Source organism: Argopecten irradians, chromosome 4 (assembly GCF_041381155.1).
Source record: "Argopecten irradians isolate NY chromosome 4, Ai_NY, whole genome shotgun sequence".
Lineage (NCBI taxonomy): Eukaryota > Metazoa > Mollusca > Bivalvia > Pectinida > Pectinidae > Argopecten > Argopecten irradians.
In genome coordinates this window covers 22,227,295-22,252,032 of record NC_091137.1, presented here as the reverse complement: position 1 = coordinate 22,252,032, position 24,738 = coordinate 22,227,295, and the positions used below count along the sequence as shown (strand labels likewise).

Genomic DNA, 24,738 nt, shown 5'->3' with positions numbered 1-24,738 from the left:
TGGGTAAATTGAACCAAGGGAGATAATTTGATTAGAAATCTTAATATGAAGTAACACAACATCCAATAGGGTGTATGCATGTTATTGATTACATTAAACCATTTATCCCTGAAGACACATATGTCACGGTACAAAAATAGTTATTTTTATATTTCAAACATTTGTTCAGATGTTTCAGTATCAATTGTATTTCAAATATAGGAGATTATTATAGTTGGTTTACATTCAAGATTTTGGAGCTAAGATTAGATAATTGGGTTTGAATAGAGCTAAGATTAGATAATTGGATTTGAATAGTGTTCATTAGTCCAGGTTGACCAGTGACCAGTCTTGGCATGTAAAGGGAGTCGACAGGTGACAAGCCCCTAAGCTTGCTCAGCCAGGTTTAATTTGTAATAAGTAAAATAAACATGTCCATTTAATTTGGGTTCTATTGTACAATGTTGACCAAAGGTATTTACTTTTAGGGCATGTTTGATTATCACAGTAATGTAGGATTTTTAGGGTAACCCCACCCACTAATTACTTGTATAGCCAATCAAAGGCTAACTTGGTAATTAATTGAAATATATGGGATAACGATATAGAGTGTGTTAGTTAGTTGGAGGGAGAGAGTGGACCAAGTGTGAATGGAGGTGCTGGCCTGAGAGGACCCATGGACATTTGACCAATTTATAGTATGGGCCAGCACCCCAATTTAAATGTTGTAATATGTGTTTGAATGATAATAACGGACAATACATTAAGAAGAGGGATTTTATGGTGTTTTGTTAATAACCAACAAATGAACAGTTCACCAAGTGGGTTGACCAACACGGAGGTTTCAGAAGGGTGTGGCTTATGCGATACCATGCTAATTCCCCAAACTAAATAGCCACATCCTGATGGACCTCCAAATCACAGAATTGGGGAAAATACCCAAAACCCCAGTAAACCACTTGGTGACACATATAGGCTCTTCTAAATCAAAGACTAGACCAGTGCATTATGAAATTTCAGGGGTGAATGAGTTAATTTTCCATGATTTAGTAAGCAAAATATACATCACACAATCAACTTCTAATGGAATTGTCATCTGGAGCGGCCATTGCAAATTTACTTAAAATTCCTTGTTATGTGCATGCGCTAAGAAAATATAGCATTTATATACAACACCCTTGATACCAAGCCTAGTTTACTATAACTAGAACACTACATTTTAGTGGTTGTAAAATGATAACAGAAAATCTCATATGCAAGTATATTTGGTATTTTGATAATATTGCATCAAAACACAACATCCTTCAATCATGTAATTACACAAACTAATAGTATTATTCAATCTCCTATCAATTACTTCTAATTAACAAACTTTGACTTAAGCTGCTCCATTCACGATAATTAATTAAAAAAAAACATTAACATTAACAATCATGTTAGTTATGAAAAGTGTTTCACAGAACCAGGATGCATTTGAAATCCATCTATCTATGAAATTTTATGCTGTGGATGTTTAATTTCCTGGAATTGATAAACAGGTATTAAACATAGTTCTATGTATGGAATACTAATTGAAGTTTAAAATCCATGTTTCAAGTTACCTTCAGACTCGAATTTAAAAACCAGGTGAGTATACTTTTGTTAGGATCTTCAGGTAGGGCTTGTAGTATTATACCACCTGGACCATTCTCTCCTCTGAAACACAATTATTACAAATTTTTAAACATCCTATTTCCTTCTTTGCCAGCATAATCAATTAAGAAACTATGAAAAGCATTTTTTCCTCTGAGAGTTGAATAAGTTTCAATTTATTACTGCATAACAGAATGACACTGATATTCTTAAATTTCTTAAAATCAGACCAAGCATTTTCTCAAAATAGCAGACCATAATAATAGAAATTTCTTGGATTAATGGTCAAAGTCAAAATTTAACTGCTTCAACTAATTATCAAACTGCTTCAACTAATTATCAAAGTCAAAATTTAATCATCATATAATCAGTTATCAATAACTAAACCAGTGTCTCAAAATCTTAAAGCCCACTGCATGTCACTGGGCCCACTGCATGTCACTGGGCCCACTGCATGTCTCTGGGCCCACTGCATGTCACTGGGCCCACTGCATGTGGCTGGGCCCACTGCATGTCACTTGACCCACTGCATGTCACTTGACCCACTGCATGTCACTGGGCCCACTGCATGTCACTGGGCCCACTGCATGTCACTGGGCCCACTGCATGTCACTGGGCCCACTGCATGTCACTGGGCCCACTGCATGTCACTGGGCCCATGTCACTGGGGCCCACTGCATGTCGCTGGGCCAACTGCATGTCACTGGGCCCACTGCATGTCGCTGGGCACAATATACTGTAAACCAACTTTCTTTTGTGTGCGATTTACTTTCACGAATTTCACGATCCAAGTATATTTACAAAAAATTGTCTCCGCGAAATAACATAATCATATTTATTGATAGGAATTTTCATTCATTTTTGAAATCCAAAATTTGCAAAATAAAAGAGCGGTAAAAGAAAATTGGTTTACAGTACATGTATAGATTATCAGTAGTGAACATCTGTCTCCTGGAAACAAATGAAGAAGAGGAATGATTACGTCACTTTTTACCTGACATATTTTTTCTGTGGAGGCATGTCTGGGTAGGTGGTTCCACATGCACAACTGAGGTAGACGCCATCTCTCACGCCCCAACATCGGACGTTCACAAAGTCTCGAGAGGTCACCAAACCACCTGCTGCCTCAGCCGCAATGTTGTAACTGATCTCTGTATTGTCATCTATTGTCTCCAGAGTCTGTAACAGTAAAAATCAGTATGTAACGAGTTGTCATAGACAATATACCATAAGCAGTATTCTTTATTAGTATATAGTACATTATGTCATAGACATCTACCATGGATTTGTAGGTATCCTTATCGGTGTGTGAGAAGCTGTCATAGACAATATACCATAATCAGTAATCTATATCAGTATATAGTATGTTATCATCCTCAATACTCTAGGGGTTTCAATCAATTACAATCTCTACACTCCTGGACTATCTCATAGCAAATCTAAAGGCAGATAGAGCAATACCCAACTTCAAAGCCACACAGTCAACCACAGTGTACCGTTATACAGCTCTTTTGATGTGCATCAAAAGACTAAATAACCTGTTCTGTTCAGTTACCTCCAGTTTTGCTATGAGATAGTCCTGGGGTGTAGAGATCATATGTGATCAGAACCCCTGGAGTATCGAGGATGTGTTATCATATACATGCAGGTATCCTTATTAGTAAGAACGAGTCGTCAATAAACAAAACTAAAAACCACTTTATTTTTGCATATATACAATGTAAAATATTTTGTGTCTTTGTTATTGTCAACATATTCATGATTCTTGATGAATTAATGTTAAATCATGGGCTTTATTGACAATCATGCATTCATTTTATACATAAACTTTTTTACCAGGTAAACTTGATTATTTATGAAACATCAAAAAAACATTTGAGTACTCTCACAAAATTACATAAACATTTCATCTCACAAATATGAAGAGGTTTCTATTGTATACAATAAAACTGGTCTTCTTAATTAATATACAATGTAAAATCATCCTAGACCATATAACAATTGACCCTGGTAATCCACTGAACTGCAGCACTCATACCTGTTTATATCATATCTGCATATTTCATTTCTTTATCTTAAAGTTCAATATCACTTGGCGAAAACGTTTAAATTAGCTGGCACATACAAATAAAGAAGCCTAGAAAATAGATCCTTACATAATGATCTTTTTACCAGATGCAACTAATGACAGGTATGTAAAACACATTATGGAACCATTGACCTCTAACTTCATTACGGTGGTTAAATTAGCGACATGTACCAGATATGATGGCTTCAGGGTAATAAGGGTAATCAATAAAGTCAACAAAGAAAGTATGACATTAGCTTGTATTTGTAAGTGCTGAACACAATGTAGTCAATAAATCATTTCAATTGAAGTAAATATGTACTTGTGAAAACCAAAAGAAAACTGAGATTGCCCATTGGTGAGAGAACTACCTACTCTACACTCCACCAGTGTGGGGTTCCACTGAGGAGAGTTGTTGGTGCCATATGCTAATTCCTCCCATATCCTCTTTGGATCCATATTCACTTGTGCCTGCAATAAAATATGTATATATTTAATTATTTCATTTTCAATGCAGCCCTACTATGTAACCTTACCGAGTGCAGTTGGCATTCATCAGTCTTATGAAAAGCAATCTGCTAATTATGAGGTCATTATCATTGTGACATCAGAAATGTTGTGTCACTGATCACGAAAATGGCTGTTCAAATGGTTGTTCTGTCTTTGACGATAATGAATTCTTTATTTATTGCTAATGCAAAGTCTCTTGAGATATCAATTATGAGAGTATAAATGTCAGCTGGACAGCGACAAATATAACATGTAAAGCTAATGTGCTTCATTAAATTTCTTGCTGTCCAGTTGGCATTCATACTTCCATAATTGCCAACTGAATGCAGTTCAATGCTTAAGTCTTCTTTCAAAGAGAGAAGTTAATAAATTTTTAGTAGTGCTTTAGTTCTATTTATGTAATACCAGGAACATACTATTTACACTGTCATTACCAGGATCATACTATTTACACGGTCAATACCAGGTGCCAATTTCTCGAAACAAAAGTGCAGACTGAAGTCAAAACTTAAGTTTTTCTCTTTATGTAACTTTTATGAAAACTTTAGACTTAAGTCAGTTTGGGACTTTAGTTTGTTTCGAGAATTCGGGGCCTGGAACATACTATTTACACTGTCAATACCAGGAACATACTATTTACACGGTCATCACCAGGAACATACTATTTACACAGTCATTACCAGGAACATAAGGTATTTACACGGTCATTACCAGGAACATACTATTTACACTGTCAATACCAGGAACATACTATTTACACGGTCAATACCAGGAACATACTATTTACTAGGTCAATACCAGGAACATACTATTTACATGGTCAATACAAGGAACATACTATTTACACAGTCATTACCAGGAACATACTATTTTCATGGTCAATACCAGGAACATACTATTTACATGGTCAATACCAGGAACATACTATTTACACAGTCAATACCAGGAACATACTATATACACGGTCATCACAGGAACATACTATTTACATGGTCAATACCAGGAACATACTACTTTTACACGGTCAATACCAGGAACATACTATTTACACGGTCAATACCAGGAACATACTATTTACAGTCATACCAGGAACATACTATTTACACGGTCAATACCAGGAACATACTATTTACAGACGTCAATACCAGGAACATACTATTTACACGGTCATTACCAGGAACATACTATTTACATGGTCAATACCAGGAACATACTATTTACATGGTCAATACCAGGAACATACTATTTACATGGTCAATACCAGGAACATACTATTTACACAGTCAATTACCAGGAACATACTATTTACACAGTCATTACCAGGAACATACTATTTACACAGTCATTACCAGGAACATACTATTTACATGGTCAATACCAGGAACATACTATTTACATGGTCAATACCAGGAACATACTATTTACACGGTCAATACCAGGAACATACTATTTACACAGTCATTACCAGGAACATACTATTTACACAGTCATTACCAGGAACATACTATTTACATGGTCAATACCAGGAACATACTATTTACATGGTCAATACCAGGAACATACTATTTACATGGTCATTACCAATATTAGAACATACTATTTACACAGTCATTACCAGGAACATACTATTTACATGGTCAATACCAGGAACATACTATTTACACGGTCATTACCAGGAACATACTATTTACACAGTCATTACCAGGAACATACTATTTACACGGTCAATACCAGGAACATACTATTTACATGGTCAATACCAGGAACATACTATTTACACGGTCATTACCAGGAACATACTATTTACACGGTCATTACCAGGAACATACTATTTACACGGTCAATACCAGGAACATACTATTTACACAGGTCAATACCAGGAACATACTATTTACATGGTCAATACCAGGAACATACTATTTACACAGTCATTACCAGGAACATACTATTTACATGGTCAATTACCAGGAACATACTATTTACACAGTTCAATACCAGGAACATACTATTTACATGGTCAATACCAGGAACATACTATTTACATGGTCAATACCAGGAACATACTATTTACACGGTCATTACCAGGAACATACTATTTACACAGTCATTACCAGGAACATACTATTTACATGGTCAATACCAGGAACATACTATTTACATGGTCAATACCAGGAACATACTATTTACACGGTCAATACCAGGAACATACTATTTACATGGTCAATACCAGGAACATACTATTTACACAGTCATTACCAGGAACATACTATTTACATGGTCATTACCAGGAACATACTATTTACACGGTCAATACCAGGAACATACTATTTACACAGTCATTACCAGGAACATACTATTTACACAGTCAATACCAGGAACATACTATTTACACAGTCATTACCAGGAACATACTATTTACACAGTCATTACCAGGAACATACTATTTACATGGTCAATACCAGGAACATACTATTTACACAGTCAATACCAGGAACATACTATTTACACAGTCATTACCAGGAACATACTATTTACACAGTCATTACCAGGAACATACTATTTACACAGTCATTACCAGGAACATACTATTTACGGTCAATACCAGTAACATACTATTTACACGGTCAATACCAGGAACATACTATTTACACAGTCATTACCAGGAACATACTATTTACACAGTCATTACCAGGAACATACTATTTACATGGTCATTACCAGGAACATACTATTTACATGGTCAATACCAGGAACATACTATTTACACGGTCATTACCAGGAACATACTATTTACATGGTCAATACCAGGAACATACTATTTACACAGTCATTACCAGGAACATACTATTTACACTGTCATTACCAGGAACATACTATTTACACGGTCAATACCAGGAACATACTATTTACATGGTCAATACCAGGAACATACTATTTACATGGTCAATACCAGGAACATACTATTTACACAGTCATTACCAGGAACATACTATTTACACGGTCAATACCAGGAACATACTATTTACATGGTCAATACCAGGAACATACTATTTACACAGTCATTACCAGGAACATACTATTTACACAGTCATTACCAGGAACATACTATTTACACGGTCAATACCAGGAACATACTATTTACATGGTCAATACCAGGAACATACTATTTACACGGTCATTACCAGGAACATACTATTTACACGGTCAATACCAGGAACATACTATTTACATGGTCAATACCAGGAACATACTATTTACATGGTCAATACCAGGAACATACTATTTACACGGTCAATACCAGGAACATACTATTTACATGGTCAATACCAGGAACATACTATTTACATGGTCAATACCAGGAACATACTATTTACACGGTCATTACCAGGAACATACTATTTACATGGTCAATACCAGGAACATACTATTTACATGGTCAATACCAGGAACATACTATTTACACGGTCAATACCAGGAACATACTATTTACACGGTCATTACCAGGAACATACTATTTACATGGTCAATACCAGGAACATACTATTTACACAGTCAATACCAGGAACATACTATTTACACAGTCATTACCAGGAACATACTATTTACACGGTCAATACCAGGAACATACTATTTACATGGTCAATACCAAGATCATACTATTTACATGGTCAATACCAGGAACATACTATTTACATGGTCAATACCAGGAACATACTATTTACACTGTCATTACCAGGAACATACTATTTACACGGTCAATACCAGGAACATACTATTTACACGGTCATTACCAGGAACATACTATTTACATGGTCAATACCAGGAACATACTATTTACACAGTCAATACCAGGAACATACTATTTACATGGTCAATACCAGGAACATACTATTTACATGGTCAATACCAGGAACATACTATTTACACAGTCAATACCAGGAACATACTACATACACGGTCAATACCAGGAACATACTATTTACATGGTCAATACCAGGAACATACTATTTACAATCAATACCAGGAACATACTATTTACACAGGTCAATACCAGGAACATACTATTTACACGGTCAATACCAGGAACATACTATTTACATGGTCATTACCAGGAACATACTATTTACACAGTCAATACCAGGAACATACTATTTACACAGTCATTACCAGGAACATACTATTTACATGGTCAATACCAGGAACATACTATTTACACAGTCAATACCAGGAACATACTATTTACATGGTCAATACCAGGAACATACTATTTACACGGTCAATACCAGGAACATACTATTTACACAGTCATTACCAGGAACATACTATTTACACAGTCATTACCAGGAACATACTATTTACATGGTCAATACCAGGAACATACTATTTACACAGTCATTACCAGGAACATACTATTTACACAGTCATTACCAGGAACATACTATTTACACAGTCATTACCAGGAACATACTATTTACACATGGTCAATACCAGTAACATACTATTTACATGGTCATTACCAGGAACATACTATTTACATGGTCAATACCAGGAACATACTATTTACACGGTCATTACCAGGAACATACTATTTACACAGTCTACCAGGAACATACTATTTACACGGTCAATACCAGGAACATACTATTTACATGGTCAATACCAGGAACATACTATTTACACGGTCATTACCAGGAACATACTATTTACACAGTCATTACCAGGAACATACTATTTACATGGTCAATACCAGGAACATACTATTTACACGGTCATTACCAGGAACATACTATTTACACGGTCATTACCAGGAACATACTATTTACATGGTCAATACCAGGAACATACTATTTACATGGTCAATACCAGGAACATACTATTTACACGGTCATTACCAGGAACATACTATTTACACGGTCATTACCAGGAACATACTATTTACACATGGTCAATACCAGGAACATACTATTTACACGGTCAATACCAGGAACATACTATTTACATGGTCAATACCAGGAACATACTATTTACACAGTCAATACCAGGAACATACTATTTACATGGTCATACCAGGAAATATACATTTACAATGGTCAATACCAGGAACATACTATTTACACGGTCAATACCAGGAACATACTATTTACACGGTCATTACCAGGAACATACTATTTACACAGTCAATACCAGGAACATACTATTTACACAGGTCAATACCAGGAACATACTATTTACATGGTCAATACCAGGAACATACTATTTACATGGTCAATACCAGGAACATACTATTTACACAGGTCAATACCAGGAACATACTATTTACATGGTCAATACCAGGAACATACTATTTACACGGTCAATACCAGGAACATACTATTTACACTGTCATTACCAGGAACATACTATTTACACAGTCATTACCAGGAACATACTATTTACATGGTCAATACCAGGAACATACTATTTACACAGTCATTACCAGGAACATACTATTTACATGGTCAATACCAGGAACATACTATTTACATGGTCATTACCAGGAACATACTATTTACACAGTCATTACCAGGAACATACTATTTACACAGTCATTACCAGGAACATACTATTTTACACAGGTCAATACCAGGAACATACTATTTACATGGTCAATACCAGGAACATACTATTTACATGGTCAATACCAGGAACATACTATTTACACGGTCATTACCAGGAACATACTATTTACACAGTCATTACCAGGAACATACTATTTACATGGTCAATACCAGGAACATACTATTTACACTGTCATTACCAGGAACATACTATTTACACGGTCATTACCAGGAACATACTATTTACACGGTCATTACCAGGAACATACTATTTACACGGTCATTACCAGGAACATACTATTTACTCTGGTCATTACCAGGAACATACTATTTACACGGTCAATACCAGGAACATACTATTTACATGGTCAATACCAGGAACATACTATTTACACGGTCAATACCAGGAACATACTATTTACACAGTCATTACCAGGAACATACTATTTACACGGTCAATACCAGGAACATACTATTTACACAGGGTCAATACCAGGAACATACTATTTACACAGTCAATACCAGGAACATACTATTTACACAGTCATTACCAGGAACATACTATTTACACAGGTCAATACCAGGAACATACTATTTACACGGTCATTACCAGGAACATACTATTTACACAGTCATTACCAGGAACATACTATTTACATGGTCAATACCAGGAACATACTATTTACATGGTCAATACCAGGAACATACTATTTACACGGTCATTACCAGGAACATACTATTTACACAGGTAATTACCAGGAACATACTATTTACATGGTCAATACCAGGAACATACTATTTACACGGTCAATACCAGGAACATACTATTTACATGGTCAATACCAGGAACATACTATTTACACAGTCATTACCAGTAACATACTATTTACATGGTCAATACCAGGAACATACTATTTACATGGTCAATACCAGGAACATACTATTTACACGGTCAATACCAGGAACATACTATTTACACGGTCATTACCAGGAACATACTATTTACATGGTCAATACCAGGAACATACTATTTACACAGTCATTACCAGGAACATACTATTTACATGGTCAATACCAGGAACATACTATTTACACGGTCAATACCAGGAACATACTATTTACACGGTCATTACCAGGAACATACTATTTACATGGTCAATACCAGGAACATACTATTTACACGGTCAATACCAGGAACATACTATTTACATGGTCAATACCAGGAACATACTATTTACACGGTCAATACCAGGAACATACTATTTACACAGTCATTACCAGGAACATACTATTTACACAGTCATTACCAGGAACATACTATTTACACAGTCATTACCAGGAACATACTATTTACATGGTCAATACCAGGAACATACTATTTACACAGTCATTACCAGGAACATACTATTTACATGGTCAATACCAGGAACATACTATTTACACAGTCATTACCAGGAACATACTATTTACACGGTCAATACCAGGAACATACTATTTACACAGTCATTACCAGGAACATACTATTTACACGGTCAATACCAGGAACATACTATTTACACGGTCATTACCAGGAACATACTATTTACACGGTCATTACCAGGAACATACTATTTACATGGTCAATACCAGGAACATACTATTTACACTGTCATTACCAGGAACATACTATTTACACGGTCATTACCAGGAACATACTATTTACACGGTCAATACCAGGAACATACTATTTACACGGTCATTACCAGGAACATACTATTTACACTGTCATTACCAGGAACATACTATTTACACGGTCAATACCAGGAACATACTATTTACATGGTCAATACCAGGAACATACTATTTACACGGTCATTACCAGGAACATACTATTTACACAGTCATTACCAGGAACATACTATTTACACAGTCAATACCAGGAACATACTATTTACATGGTCAATACCAGGAACATACTATTTACACAGGTCATTACCAGGAACATACTATTTACACAGTCATTACCAGGAACATACTATTTACATGGTCAATACCAGGAACATACTATTTACACAGTCAATACCAGGAACATACTATTTACACAGTCATTACCAGGAACATACTATTTACACAGTCATTACCAGGAACATACTATTTACATGGTCAATACCAGGAACATACTATTTACACGGTCAATACCAGGAACATACTATTTACATGGTCAATACCAGGAACATACTATTTACACGGTCATTACCAGTAACATACTATTTCAGGGTCAATACCAGGAACATATTATTTACACAGTCATTACCAGGAACATACTATTTACATGGTCAATACCAGGAACATACTATTTACACGGTCAATACCAGGAACATACTATTTACACGGTCAATACCAGGAACATACTATTTACACAGTCATTACCAGGAACATACTATTTACACAGTCAACAGTCATTACCAGGAACATACTATTTACATGGTCATTACCAGGAGAACATACTATTTACACAGTCATTACCAGGAACATACTATTTACATGGTCAATACCAGGAACATACTATTTACATGGTCATTACCAGGAACATACTATTTACATGGTCAATACCAGGAACATACTATTTACATGGTCATTACCAGGAACATACTATTTACATGGTCATTACCAAGAACATACTATTTACATGGTCAATACCAGGAACATACTATTTACACGGTCATTACCAGGAACATACTATTTACATGGTCAATACCTACCAGGAACATACTATTTACATGGTCAATACCAGGAACATACTATTTACACGGTCATTACCAGGAACATACTATTTACATGGTCAATACCAGGAACATACTATTTACATGGTCAATACCAGGAACATACTATTTACACGGTCAATACCAGGAACATACTATTTACACAGTCATTACCAGGAACATACTATTTACATGGTCAATACCAGGAACATACTATTTACATGGTCAATACCAGGAACATACTATTTACATAGTCAATACAGGAACATACTATTTACATGGTCAATACCAGGAACATACTATTTACACGGTCAATACCAGGAACATACTATTTACACGGTCAATACCAGGAACATACTATTTACACGGTCATTACCAGGAACATACTATTTACACAGTCATTACCAGGAACATACTATTTACATGGTCAATACCAGGAACATACTATTTACATGGTCAATACCAGAAACATACTATTTACACGGTCAATACCAGAAACATACTATTTACACAGTCATTACCAGGAACATACTATTTACATGGTCATTACCAGGAACATACTATTTACATGGTCAATACCAGGAACATACTATTTACATGGTCAATACCAGGAACATACTATTTACATGGTCAATACCAGGAACATACTATTTACATGGTCAATACCAGGAACATACTATTTACATGGTCAATACCAGGAACATACTATTTACATGGTCAATACCAGGAACATACTATTTACACGGTCATAACCAGGAACATACTATTTACATGGTCAATACCAGGAACATACTATTTACATGGTCAATACCAGGAACATACTATTTACATGGTCAATACCAGGAACATACTATTTACATGGTCAATACCAGGAACATACTATTTACACGGTCAATACCAGGAACATACTATTTACACAGTCAATACCAGGAACATACTATTTACATGGTCAATACCAGGAACATACTATTTACATGGTCAATACCAGGAACATACTATTTACACGGTCAATACCAGGAACATACTATTTACACGGTCAATACCAGGAACATACTATTTACACGGTCATTACCAGGAACATACTATTTACACGGTCAATACCAGGAACATACTATTTACATGGTCAATACCAGGAACATACTATTTACATGGTCAATACCAGGAACATACTATTATTACGGTCAATACCAGGAACATACTATTTACACGGTCATAACAAGGAACATACTATTTACATGGTCAATACCAGAAACATACTATTTACATGGTCATTACCAGAAACATACTATTTACACGGTCAATACCAGGAACATACTATTTACACGGTCATTACCAGGAACATACTATTTACATGGTCAATACCAGGAACATACTATTTACATGGTCAATACCAAGTACATACTTTTTACATGGTCAATACCAGGATCATACTATTTACATGGTCAATACCAGGAACATACTATTTACACGGTCATTACCAGTAACATACTATTTACATGGTCAATACCAGGAACATACTATTTACTCTGTCATTACCAGGAACATACTATTTACACGGTCATTACCAGGAACATACTATTTACACGGTCATTACCAGGAACATACTATTTACACGGTCAATACCAGGAACATACTATTTACATGGTCAATACCAGGAACATACTATTTACACGGTCATTTAGGTTGAGTTAGGCTTAAATTTTGATGAAAGTCAAAAGTACCAGATCATCCACTTGATTTTCAAGCTTGTAACCCAAAGGTGGAGGCCTAGTGGTAATGTGTTAGAACACTTTAACCACACTGACACTGCTGTCCCTAGTTAGTACTTTATGTAGGCCTTGAAATTTTAAAAAAGGAAGGGGTGATACTGTCAATGATTAGAATATTTAATTAAAGGGGTGTTGTTGTTTTTTAAAGAAAAGTACACTTCATCCCAAGAAATATAGCATCAAAGCTACAATATTTGATTATTTTTGGCAACCTCAAATGTCCTCCCTACCTGTAGTCTGAATATCTTTCTGTTATACTGTTTGAAGAACTGACTATGTACAATGCCAGTCTCCAGATTGTCTCCTGCCTGGAACTTCCACCCTTCTTCTAGCTTCATCATCCCTAACGTGGTATCCATCGCCTCCCGGGCCTGTCTGACAAAGTCCTGCTCCTGAATAAACACAAACACAATTCATAGAGATGTGTTAGGTCTATAATTTTCAGAGAACAGCAATAAAAGGGAGATAATTCAGGCGTAGTCTTTTTAGGTAGCTAAATTTCGAGATAAGACAGATAATATTTAGATAGTATATTCAATGAAATTTTATATAAGTAATTAATGCTGAAACCATTTAGGTACTGGATATATTTTGTGGTCGTATTGTTGGAGATATTTCAGGGTCATATTGTTTGAAAAACTTCTTAATGACACCATTGAAAATATTTTTTTTTTATAAATATAATTTTGAAACTATTTTTGAAGTCTTTTTATTGTAAATATTCCTGAGCCATATTATTGGAATTTTTTTTGGCTATGTTATATATAACTCTAGGGCCTAAGTAAGACTTTTATACTTAGTCTATAATGGGTCTTCAGACTTGGATGGATAAAATAATAACTAAGTCAAATATAACATATTGCATAAACAGTTACTTCAGATATTTTTCTCTGGATCTATATAAGAATTCAAATCTTCCATATTACTCTGAGAATAGTACAGTTGGCTGAAGAAGACAATATTCTCAGTGTTATAGAAATAAATTGCATAAATCTTCCTCAGCTTTACTTACTTTGAATACTATGACATGGAACTGTTATGTATGAACTACCTAAAGGTAAGGCTAACCAATATTTCCACTTGTATAAGATTGATGAGGTGTGAGACATCATACAGCCTACAGCCAGGCTTTTATATTGGCTGAGTGTGTAAATGTAATGTACATTTCAGTGACCAATATAAGTCGTTCTTAATGTAGTACGTACTTTATATTGATACCATTATAAATCTTGAATAAGTTATTTTTTATCCTGAAGCAGAGAAGTTACTGTCTATTCAGTTGTAGTGTATCTGTAATATTAATTCAATAACAATATAGAAATACTGTACATGCAGGCAGAATGAATATAGGCTGAGTGTGTAAATGTAATCCTTCTACACGAAACAGTATCTAGAAGTAACTATAAATGTGTGCTACTGAAGTGATCCAGAGATCAAGTGATTCCACTCGGGCGGCACAATTTTCTAGGTTTCCAATAATTTTATGCAAGTGTATATCATTTTTTCTCAAAATAAATATAACCGTAATAGTTCTTAATATCTACTCTACTGCTTACAGGCCATAAATTTCACAATTTGAGGAATTGTTGCGTAATTTTTCTTTCATTTCCAGTTGATACAATTATATAGTTGATAAAATTGTATAAATTAAAGATTTTATTCACAATATGGAAATTTTTAACAGGCAAAATTTGATATTTTCATTTAAAATGAAAATGACCTAGTTAACAGTACAACAAAAGCAGAACCTATCATAAACTGTCAGGAGAGGAGGGGGTCAGAATAATTAGCTAGCCCTTTTACTTTTGATTTTCTAAAAGACCATCAAATGACAATATATCCATTCAAACTTCTTCGGAATATGACGTCACATTTACTTTGGGCATTTTTGTGCCATTAAGATTTCAATTTCAACAAAACACTATTTCAATAAATTGAAAAGGGATTGAGTAACAATACCTGTGTAAGTTCTATCTTAGAAGTGTCATTAAGTGATCCAATTATCTAACATATATAACATTAATGTATGTGAAAGAAAACCCCATAGGCTGTCAACCCAAATGTATTTCATGGTAATTCATTCAGTCAGCAATGAACATGTTTATATCAATTGGTATAAACAAATCATAAAATTACATCAATTTCCTGTCTGTAAAATTAGGGAAAGTCAAACTTCATAGCAATCAAAGGACTTGGCTTTTAAAAATGTATTTAGTATACGTTTAGTCTAACCATATTGAGATCAAAACAGAATACACACAGTCTAACAAATTGGGTAGAATGAGTGGCCATTTATTGAATGACTTGTACTGTAAATTATATGGCTTTTCAAACCTTTTCACCTATCCAAGGAGGTCGATGTTGAAATACTCTTTATATTGATTTGTATATGTAACATAATACTGGTCCTGGTAGCCATTGGTTTCATTTATATTTACCGTTATGTCTATAGAACTAATGCTGTGGGGTAATACATGATAGAACTAATCAGCGGTATACTTTTTATCTATACTGGTACGGGTAAAATTAATGAACTCTAGACGAGAAACTTTCTGGCACTTTCACCCTTGCTTGGCTCTTGAGGAATATTAATATTTTCAATGTTCATGTTTTATCATAAAACGTTTGCTATCATTCTATACAAACAAATGGCCCATGACCCTCCTGTTATCAACAATATCAAAGTTTTCTCAAGGTCATAGTATGAGATGGATTAACTTGAGTAAATGAGTTGTCAGCTTTACACTATTATTGTACGATAAGATGTTTTTCTTTCTAATGAAGATCTATCTCTAATGCATCTTATTTACAGACTTTGAATGACAGGTTATTGTCTTAGCTGTGTGGAAATTCTTACACAGACACAGGTCACAGGTGCATTTTGTTTTATAGGAGACAATTTAATGTTTCACATAAATCAATTCAGCAATCCAAAACACATGAAAGGATTAAATAACTTCTCTTTGCAAAGAATCAATAAGTTGAAAAACTGATAGCATTAAAAAGGTCTTTAGAAGGAGAACATGTGAGTGTTTGCCGTCTGCTAATGTACAGATAATGTACATATAGAGTTATATATGTTTATAGCATATCGGTCCTAGAATACAAAGAATTTTCTCTGGAAACAAAAATGTCCCAATTTGAGCTTCTGAGTAGGTTTCAGTATAACTTAAAACATTGCAGAGATGTTAAAATTTTTCTTATTCAGATGTGAACTCAACTTTTTTTTACATCATTTCAAAACAAATAAAGAAAACATAGGATTTCACTCTTTTACAGATTACAGAAAAAAATCAGTACATAATGTCTGGAGTGGCTGCTTTGGGATTAAAGGTTGTGTGTGAAGAAGTGATAAGATAGACCAAGTGAAGATCATGAGTGAGAATGGATTGTTTTAGTAAAGTGAACAGTAAATATGCTAAGCTAAAGGCACAGGATAAAGGATGTCATAAAACAATGGACATTGTCTGAATGATGTTACCTAAGTATAATAAAACGTTAAAAGTCTTAACTGTAAAATTTCTTTAGTCATCTGATCATACCATACAACTGTTATCAATCAATGGATTATTTTCACGAATCACAGAGAATTGTCTTGAAACATCTATATTGCTTTACATTCTAAATCGGATGATCAATATCTCAAAAAATTTCTGTTCATCAAAGTATTTTCCAGTTAGATTACAGGGTCATCATAGCAGATGAGGTTTCCATGGTGACAAAGCGGCGTCGGAGGAAGAGTGTGTAGAGGAATGAAGGAAAGATTGGAGACAGAACATGACCTACCCGAGCCCCCAGTATACTAGTCACGGATGACTGACTTGCCTGCCTACTATGACCCCGACGCGGCGTCTGGTATCCGTTACGATGCTCCCCTTCGTCATCAGACCCTGCAATGGAAGAACAAATTTTAAATTTCTTGAAACCATATAGCAATTTATACAGGAAGCAACGAAATTCTTTAATCTACGTCTTTATAACTTAAAATGTTACTCGGTATATTTTTCATTATTTCACAAATTTCTAAATCATCTTGATGGCAAAAAAATCATGCTTAATTGGCCAATGGAACAATATACTTACAGTGATATATAAGTAAATCAAAATTCCTTATTTTTTTTTTACATTCATGGTCCCATATCAATGGTAAATATAGTGAATGTTTTTACACAACAAACATTTCATTTTTTATTGTATTCTATATATTATGAAATATCGGTTAAATTAAATTCTACAATAATTTAATCTATAAAGGCATTAAAACACCACCAGTATAAGGCTGCCCTAGGGAGCATTAACCTACATGATATTAAACAATAAATCCATATCTGCTACAGTGGCAGCTCTGCCCTATATTGGTAGATAAAGAAGACATTTCAATATTTCTTCTGTGTGTGTAAAACCATTAAGATGATATTTTAAATTGCTGTAATTTCTGGTTTAAAGTCAAGCAGCCCAGCTACTAACATGAGAATGCCATAATATTCACATAACCAGACTGACATTATATGGAATGGTTTTATTACATCCCTTTAACATTTAAGGCTAAACAGTGTTCATATCACTGTATAAAAGGAAATATTTGTTTTTGTCTCTGAGAGAGGAGGGTGTCTCTGACAGGGGAAATAACCATTCAGAGTTCCGTGCAGAGCGCAGGGAAAGAGAACCTGAGGTTCCATGAGAGTAAGGACAGAATTATCACGTTAATACAGTAAACCTGCTTTAAAAGACACCAGTCTATGAAGGTCAGGTTCATTAACCCAACTTGGTACAGTTTGCTATAAAAATAACCTCTGTATAAAGGACACCAGTCTATAAAGGTCAGGTTCATTAGCCCCACTTGGTTTGCTATAAAAATAACCTCTGTATAAAGGACACCTGTCTGTAAGGACATGTTAGTATGTCCCTGTGGTGTTGGTGTCCTATATAGACAGGATTGACTTATTTGACTCTATATAACTTTATTTATATACATTGATTGCAAAGCAAGTTAAATCACTTACGATGGCCTGAATGTAAGTTTAAGAGGGGTTTAAGAGTGGGAGGATAACAGAGTGCCCAAAGAAAACCCACATGATTGGGCAGAACTGACAGTCCTGACCTTTTATAGGCCATTCCATAGACAGAACCTCAGACAGCTAGATAAAATGACCAATGCAAATTGATTAATTTGTCCTATTTAAATTAGACTGCTTTTATTTCCCATACAATAAAAACACAATCTTGAAATTTGACGTAGTTTTGAATTAGGGCAATTAAAAAATTCTTTAATTTCCTTAATAACGGTATAGCTTGAGGGATATTTTCATTGCATAGCTGACATAACAGTATAAAATTAAAGTCCACCATTTAGAGCAAGTGTCATTGTCAAGTCATGGTGACATTTAAAAAGACCATTCCTTTATTGATCAGAAAATCAGAACCTTTGAGTAGTTCTTTCAGGTTTACAGAATGTCGGTCAATTAGCATGTTTGTAAATGGTAAACTTTTTAGAATATCTATTAATAGTCGTGTACCCAGGGTAGTGATCAACAAACAGACTGCTAATAATGCATGTTTTATATACAATTGTATGTTTATTGCGGTCGCTAGGTAGGAACTTAAATGGTCCTAGTTAAGGCCATATTCACTCTCTGGCATTACACAATTCTGACCAACGTCAGACCTTTATAAAGAATCACGATCCAATCCCTATCCACGTCATTTACTGAATTGCCAACAGAGACATTATGAATGAATTTAAAAATAGACTTAAGTATTATTGTCTAGAAATTATTATAAAGCACTTACTGTACATGTTCATGGGTTGATTCTATCATGATTTCAAAAGTTTAACCAATGTACATTTACTTGGAACTTTTTAGAGTTTCCATGAAACATTGAAAATGTTTTCATTAGATTTTTCTCAAGGTCATAGTATGAGATGGATTAACTTATGGTGAATGAAATGGCAATTTTGTACCAACTGATCAAAGAAACAGACCTACCGTATTCACCGTAATTAGTGCCCCTCCCCCTATAAACACCTCCTCCCCTTTTCTGGAGAAGAGTTGTAGTTGTATAAATGCCCTCATCTCATGGATTTAACAATTTTTACAACATGTGATGCTTCGAACATCAGCATTGTATCCCATGTTTCATGAATTTGCTTGTCATTTACATGTAATCGAGACATAATCAACGAATCTCAAAAGATAAAAGGCCTATGTATGTTTACTGTAACAGATCAATGTACCATGAGTATTTAAAACATGATTTTTAAGTCCACAACTTACATATTTTGGCGATTACGGAAATAATCTTGTTCAATATCTAAATGGAATAAAGAAAATCGTCAATACCTGGTATGTTGATTATCTCTAATATTTCAGGAAGATAGCAAATTTCACCAAGAAATTTCATGAAAACTAAATAAACATCTGGAAATCTGATCTTATCCTATAATATTTGTTAGTATCATTCATATTACCACTCGGTAAACAAGTGAGAACGGATACAGCCTTGTAAGGATATAATCCCTGGTGGGTATATGTAATAGTCTGATAGCAGTGTCTAAGAGTAAGTAGAGACATAATAGGATTAGACAGAGTTCTAATCTGCTAAGTGAGTACTGATATCAAACAGAACAAACTCAAATAAGAAGTGAGCTAGCCATTCCTCTGTCCCAAGTCAACAGTTTTAGTGTACATTTTGATTAACTCTCCCAAATTGAGATAAAATAAACTAGGACTGTCACCACAGTGGCGAATATAGTAATATCTCTATTAAGAGGGGACGTAGCAGAACCCTATTTAGTTTACTCAACTCCCCTTTATATTATTGTCAGGGTTCTGTGTACCAAAATTTATCAAAATCTGTTGAGTAGATTAGGAGGAGTTCGCTGTACAAAACTGTGTCTACTGACAGACAGACTGATGGACAATATGGTTCCAGTATACCCCTCTACAACTTCGTTCAAGGGTTAAAAAAAATGTCTTCATTAAAGAAATTAATGGTTTTTATAATTGTCATGTTCAGAATTAAAAGCTGATTTTGCCATATGCATATAGTATGTATATTGAGCATCAAACTGGAATGCTAACCATAAGAATTAATATGGTATGATGCAATATGTCAAATACTGGGACAACATTTTTCTAAGAATAACCAAGTTTAATCTGTTCCTTTTGAAAAGTTAATCACTGAAAGTTCCAGAATACAAGTCCATGAAGTAACCAAAACACAAGCCCTAGGGACTGATAATACACCAAGGGACTGGAGGTATACCCAAGTGCTCAACTTATCAAAGTTTAGTCAACTTAACGACTTGATTTATCTACTTAAAATATCAGATATTACCTATCTGTAAATGTATGTACAGATGTATCTTAAACTGACTTTATGTTTTGGAAATTCATGATACAAACTCACACAATATGCATAAATTGTTGAAAGATTATTGATATGTGCAATAAAACACTATTTTTAATTCCAATAATGTTAAGCTGCATGGTATAAATATGTATTTAGAACCGATTTCTGGATCTCCGAGAGGTATATATACTCAAGATTGACAAACAAATCTGTGAGGTTATACAAACCTAGCTACTGCAGTGTGAAAGTATTTATAAAATCATGCTGACACTCTCCAACACAGTGGTTCATTTTCCCAGATATTAAAATCTATCTGACCTCAGAAAGCTAACATTTAAAGAGTGGTTTTAAAGCTACATATTTCAGAAACATTTCCTGTGTACCTGGAATTTTAAAATCACAGATTTTGACCTGATACCGTCTTATCTATAAACAAGTCGATCTTGAAGGAGAATTTACAATTAATAATGACTTGACTTTAATTTGTTGGATAATAAAGTCTATCAATATGTCTTTAAACCATGTACATGTACCAAATATAAACGAGAACATTTATCCAGGTACATGTTTATAACCATATCATAGTATCAAATTTACTTTAGGTAATCTGTCACTGGGTATTTCAGAGGAAATTTTAGGTGGGTATTTCAGAGGAAATTTTAGGTATATATATATATATTAGAATTGCATGTGGCATTTCACTATGTAATGTTCACTATGTAATTTATATATAATGGGAACATTTTCATTTTTTAAAACTTTATAGTGATAAGCTAAACAACACAAAATATGACTATTCACTTCTTGTAAAACTCTAACAAACAAAATAAGTTATTGTCTATATTATAATTCATAAATAATGAAAAATTCTGCCTTTCAAAATTTTCTCATTATAAATAAACTTTTAAATCGAGACGTCATTCAATGAAATCTTTATTTTCCCAAGTAGCTGATATACATGTCACCAAGTTCATGAAAATTGATTTAAAAGTTTCTTTCTCCTGCAGTCTGTAGTGATTTATTTGTTAGATTATGTGGCTTGTCAAGATCTGCATCAGCTGCTGAAGATAGGTTAGTGAATGGGGGATGGTTCACTGCACAAATATGTTTGTATGTCATCAGATGCACAAAAATGTTTGTATGTCATCAGAGGTGGTCTCAACTACTCGTGTTTAGAAATACATTATTCCATAAACAGAAGTAAGACTTGATATGTATTTTTTTCAGATCAATGTAAAGTCATTTAGGAATTTTGCAGACTTCACATATTTGCCATCCATGGGGAACATAAGAGTAATTACAATGGGTACACAAATTGTATACATATTGCTGTACTGAACTCACCTTCTTATACCTAAAACAATATAAAAATTTGTATCTACATTATTTTTACCTCTAAATAATACACAACACCACCAATACTGTAACATTGATATATTCTTACCTAGAACCTGGCTTGAGTTCTTGTGAGATTTTTTCCCTTTCTTTTTCTTAAATAATCCAGACACTTTAGCAATCCCCGCTTCAATTTGTAGTGCCATACTTAATATATGGTTGACAACTGTTCAGTTACAAATCCAGATCGTAATTCACCAAGTTGAAATGTCAAGTGGTAAAATCCAAACAACACAATTACCTAGTTATTATCTAACAGTTGAGGTCCGAATTAAATAAATATTGTAGGGTACACTCAGAAATGCTGCTGACAGCTATATGTATACAAAATAATACTTAACAGATTTAATAAATATAATGAAATAAAAAGAAATAATAAATAAATATATAATATACTATATGTGTATATATCTAAGATAAAAACTATATGACCTGAGTATAAACAAACACTATTAAAGACTTAACACATTGATAAATCTGATTTACACACCATTAGATATAGGAACATTAATATATCCATGAAATGAAATATTCTAAAACTCCCTGCATCCTACAGATTTCAGTGTTCTACACAAATCCATTACAGTATGTCCGGCCTTTGGTGAATTCAACTTAAAACTGACCATACACTCCGGTCACTAGCTGACCACTCAAACACGACTCTCTCCTGAGGTAGATCGGACTTCTCCAGGTAAATCAGATACCACAGATCACTTTCCTCTACAGAAATGACACGTATATACATGTATATACTCTTGAATTTGTCAGGGTGGGACTGATGACCCAGTATAGCCGCTGTTTTTTCTCCTCAGATTTTTTCTGATCTACTAGAGTACTATGTGCTGAGTATTAGTGGGTATTGAGTGTATATGACCTAACACGTACAGGGCAGGTGTAATTAATCAGTCACCAGGTAACCCACCGTACTACATACCCTGTGTGTATAAACACAATCACGCCCCAGAAAAATCTCAGGTAGTAAACTGAATAACACTGGGGATATCAGACCATGCTATTTATAGAATGACACATGGTGCTGGTACATTGAGTCAGGTTAACCCCAATCTTATTTACATACTGAGGTCAGTGTAGTATTACACATGTACATCTAATGACCCCTCCCTTTACATATTATTGTTTATAACATTGTGGAAAAACTAATGAATATTCATAAGATGTACTATATAGACCATCTCTATGTTAGAGTCCATATAATTTCTGAATACACTTGACAGTCTTCTGAATACAATTGGTGCACTTGATGATATAATGATAAATATAATTATAATGATCAATTTAATAACTAATCATTCTAATTCATTTTTAAACATATAAATATTTTGATGCACAAAATCTAATTTTATATTAGACACAAAATTTAAAACATATGCATATTCAGAGTCACCAAAAATCCTAAATCAATTTTCATTGAAATCTGACAATTTAAAAATTTTGTTAGTGGATAATCTTTTGGATCATGGCAGCCATTTGTATTTCTTTGTAAAAAAATGAAACCGGGCCCTCTTGCACATCTATATAATGTATTATACTCTATTACCATCTGCAGTTTCAAAACAAGTGGCCATGGCCAATTTATTTTCAGGGGAATCTCTGGAAACCTTTCATGGATTATAAGACAGATAACGAAGGACTGACGGAAAAACACACTGATTAATTATCAGGGCTCCAGCATT

At 34.3% G+C, this 24,738-nt stretch overlaps 1 protein-coding gene across 6 annotated transcripts in view; it reads right to left on the bottom strand.

Annotated features, from left to right (window-relative positions):
* Positions 1-24,738, bottom strand: part of LOC138320968 (stAR-related lipid transfer protein 3-like) — a 65,963-nt gene that overhangs the window by 4,800 nt on the left and 36,425 nt on the right. For 4 of the 6 annotated variants that reach the window (XM_069264316.1, XM_069264314.1, XM_069264318.1 and 1 more), the window contains 5 exons: positions 18,083-18,186; positions 14,527-14,688; positions 4,055-4,150; positions 2,606-2,790; positions 1,581-1,674 (listed from right to left, as the gene is read on the bottom strand). In XM_069264316.1, coding sequence (XP_069120417.1) covers positions 1,581-1,674; positions 2,606-2,790; positions 4,055-4,150; positions 14,527-14,688; positions 18,083-18,186 — 641 coding nt within the window. The remainder of the gene's footprint in view (positions 1-1,580; positions 1,675-2,605; positions 2,791-4,054; positions 4,151-14,526; positions 14,689-18,082; positions 18,187-24,738) is intronic. The other 2 variants (XM_069264319.1, XM_069264317.1) reach the window with 1 other exon arrangement.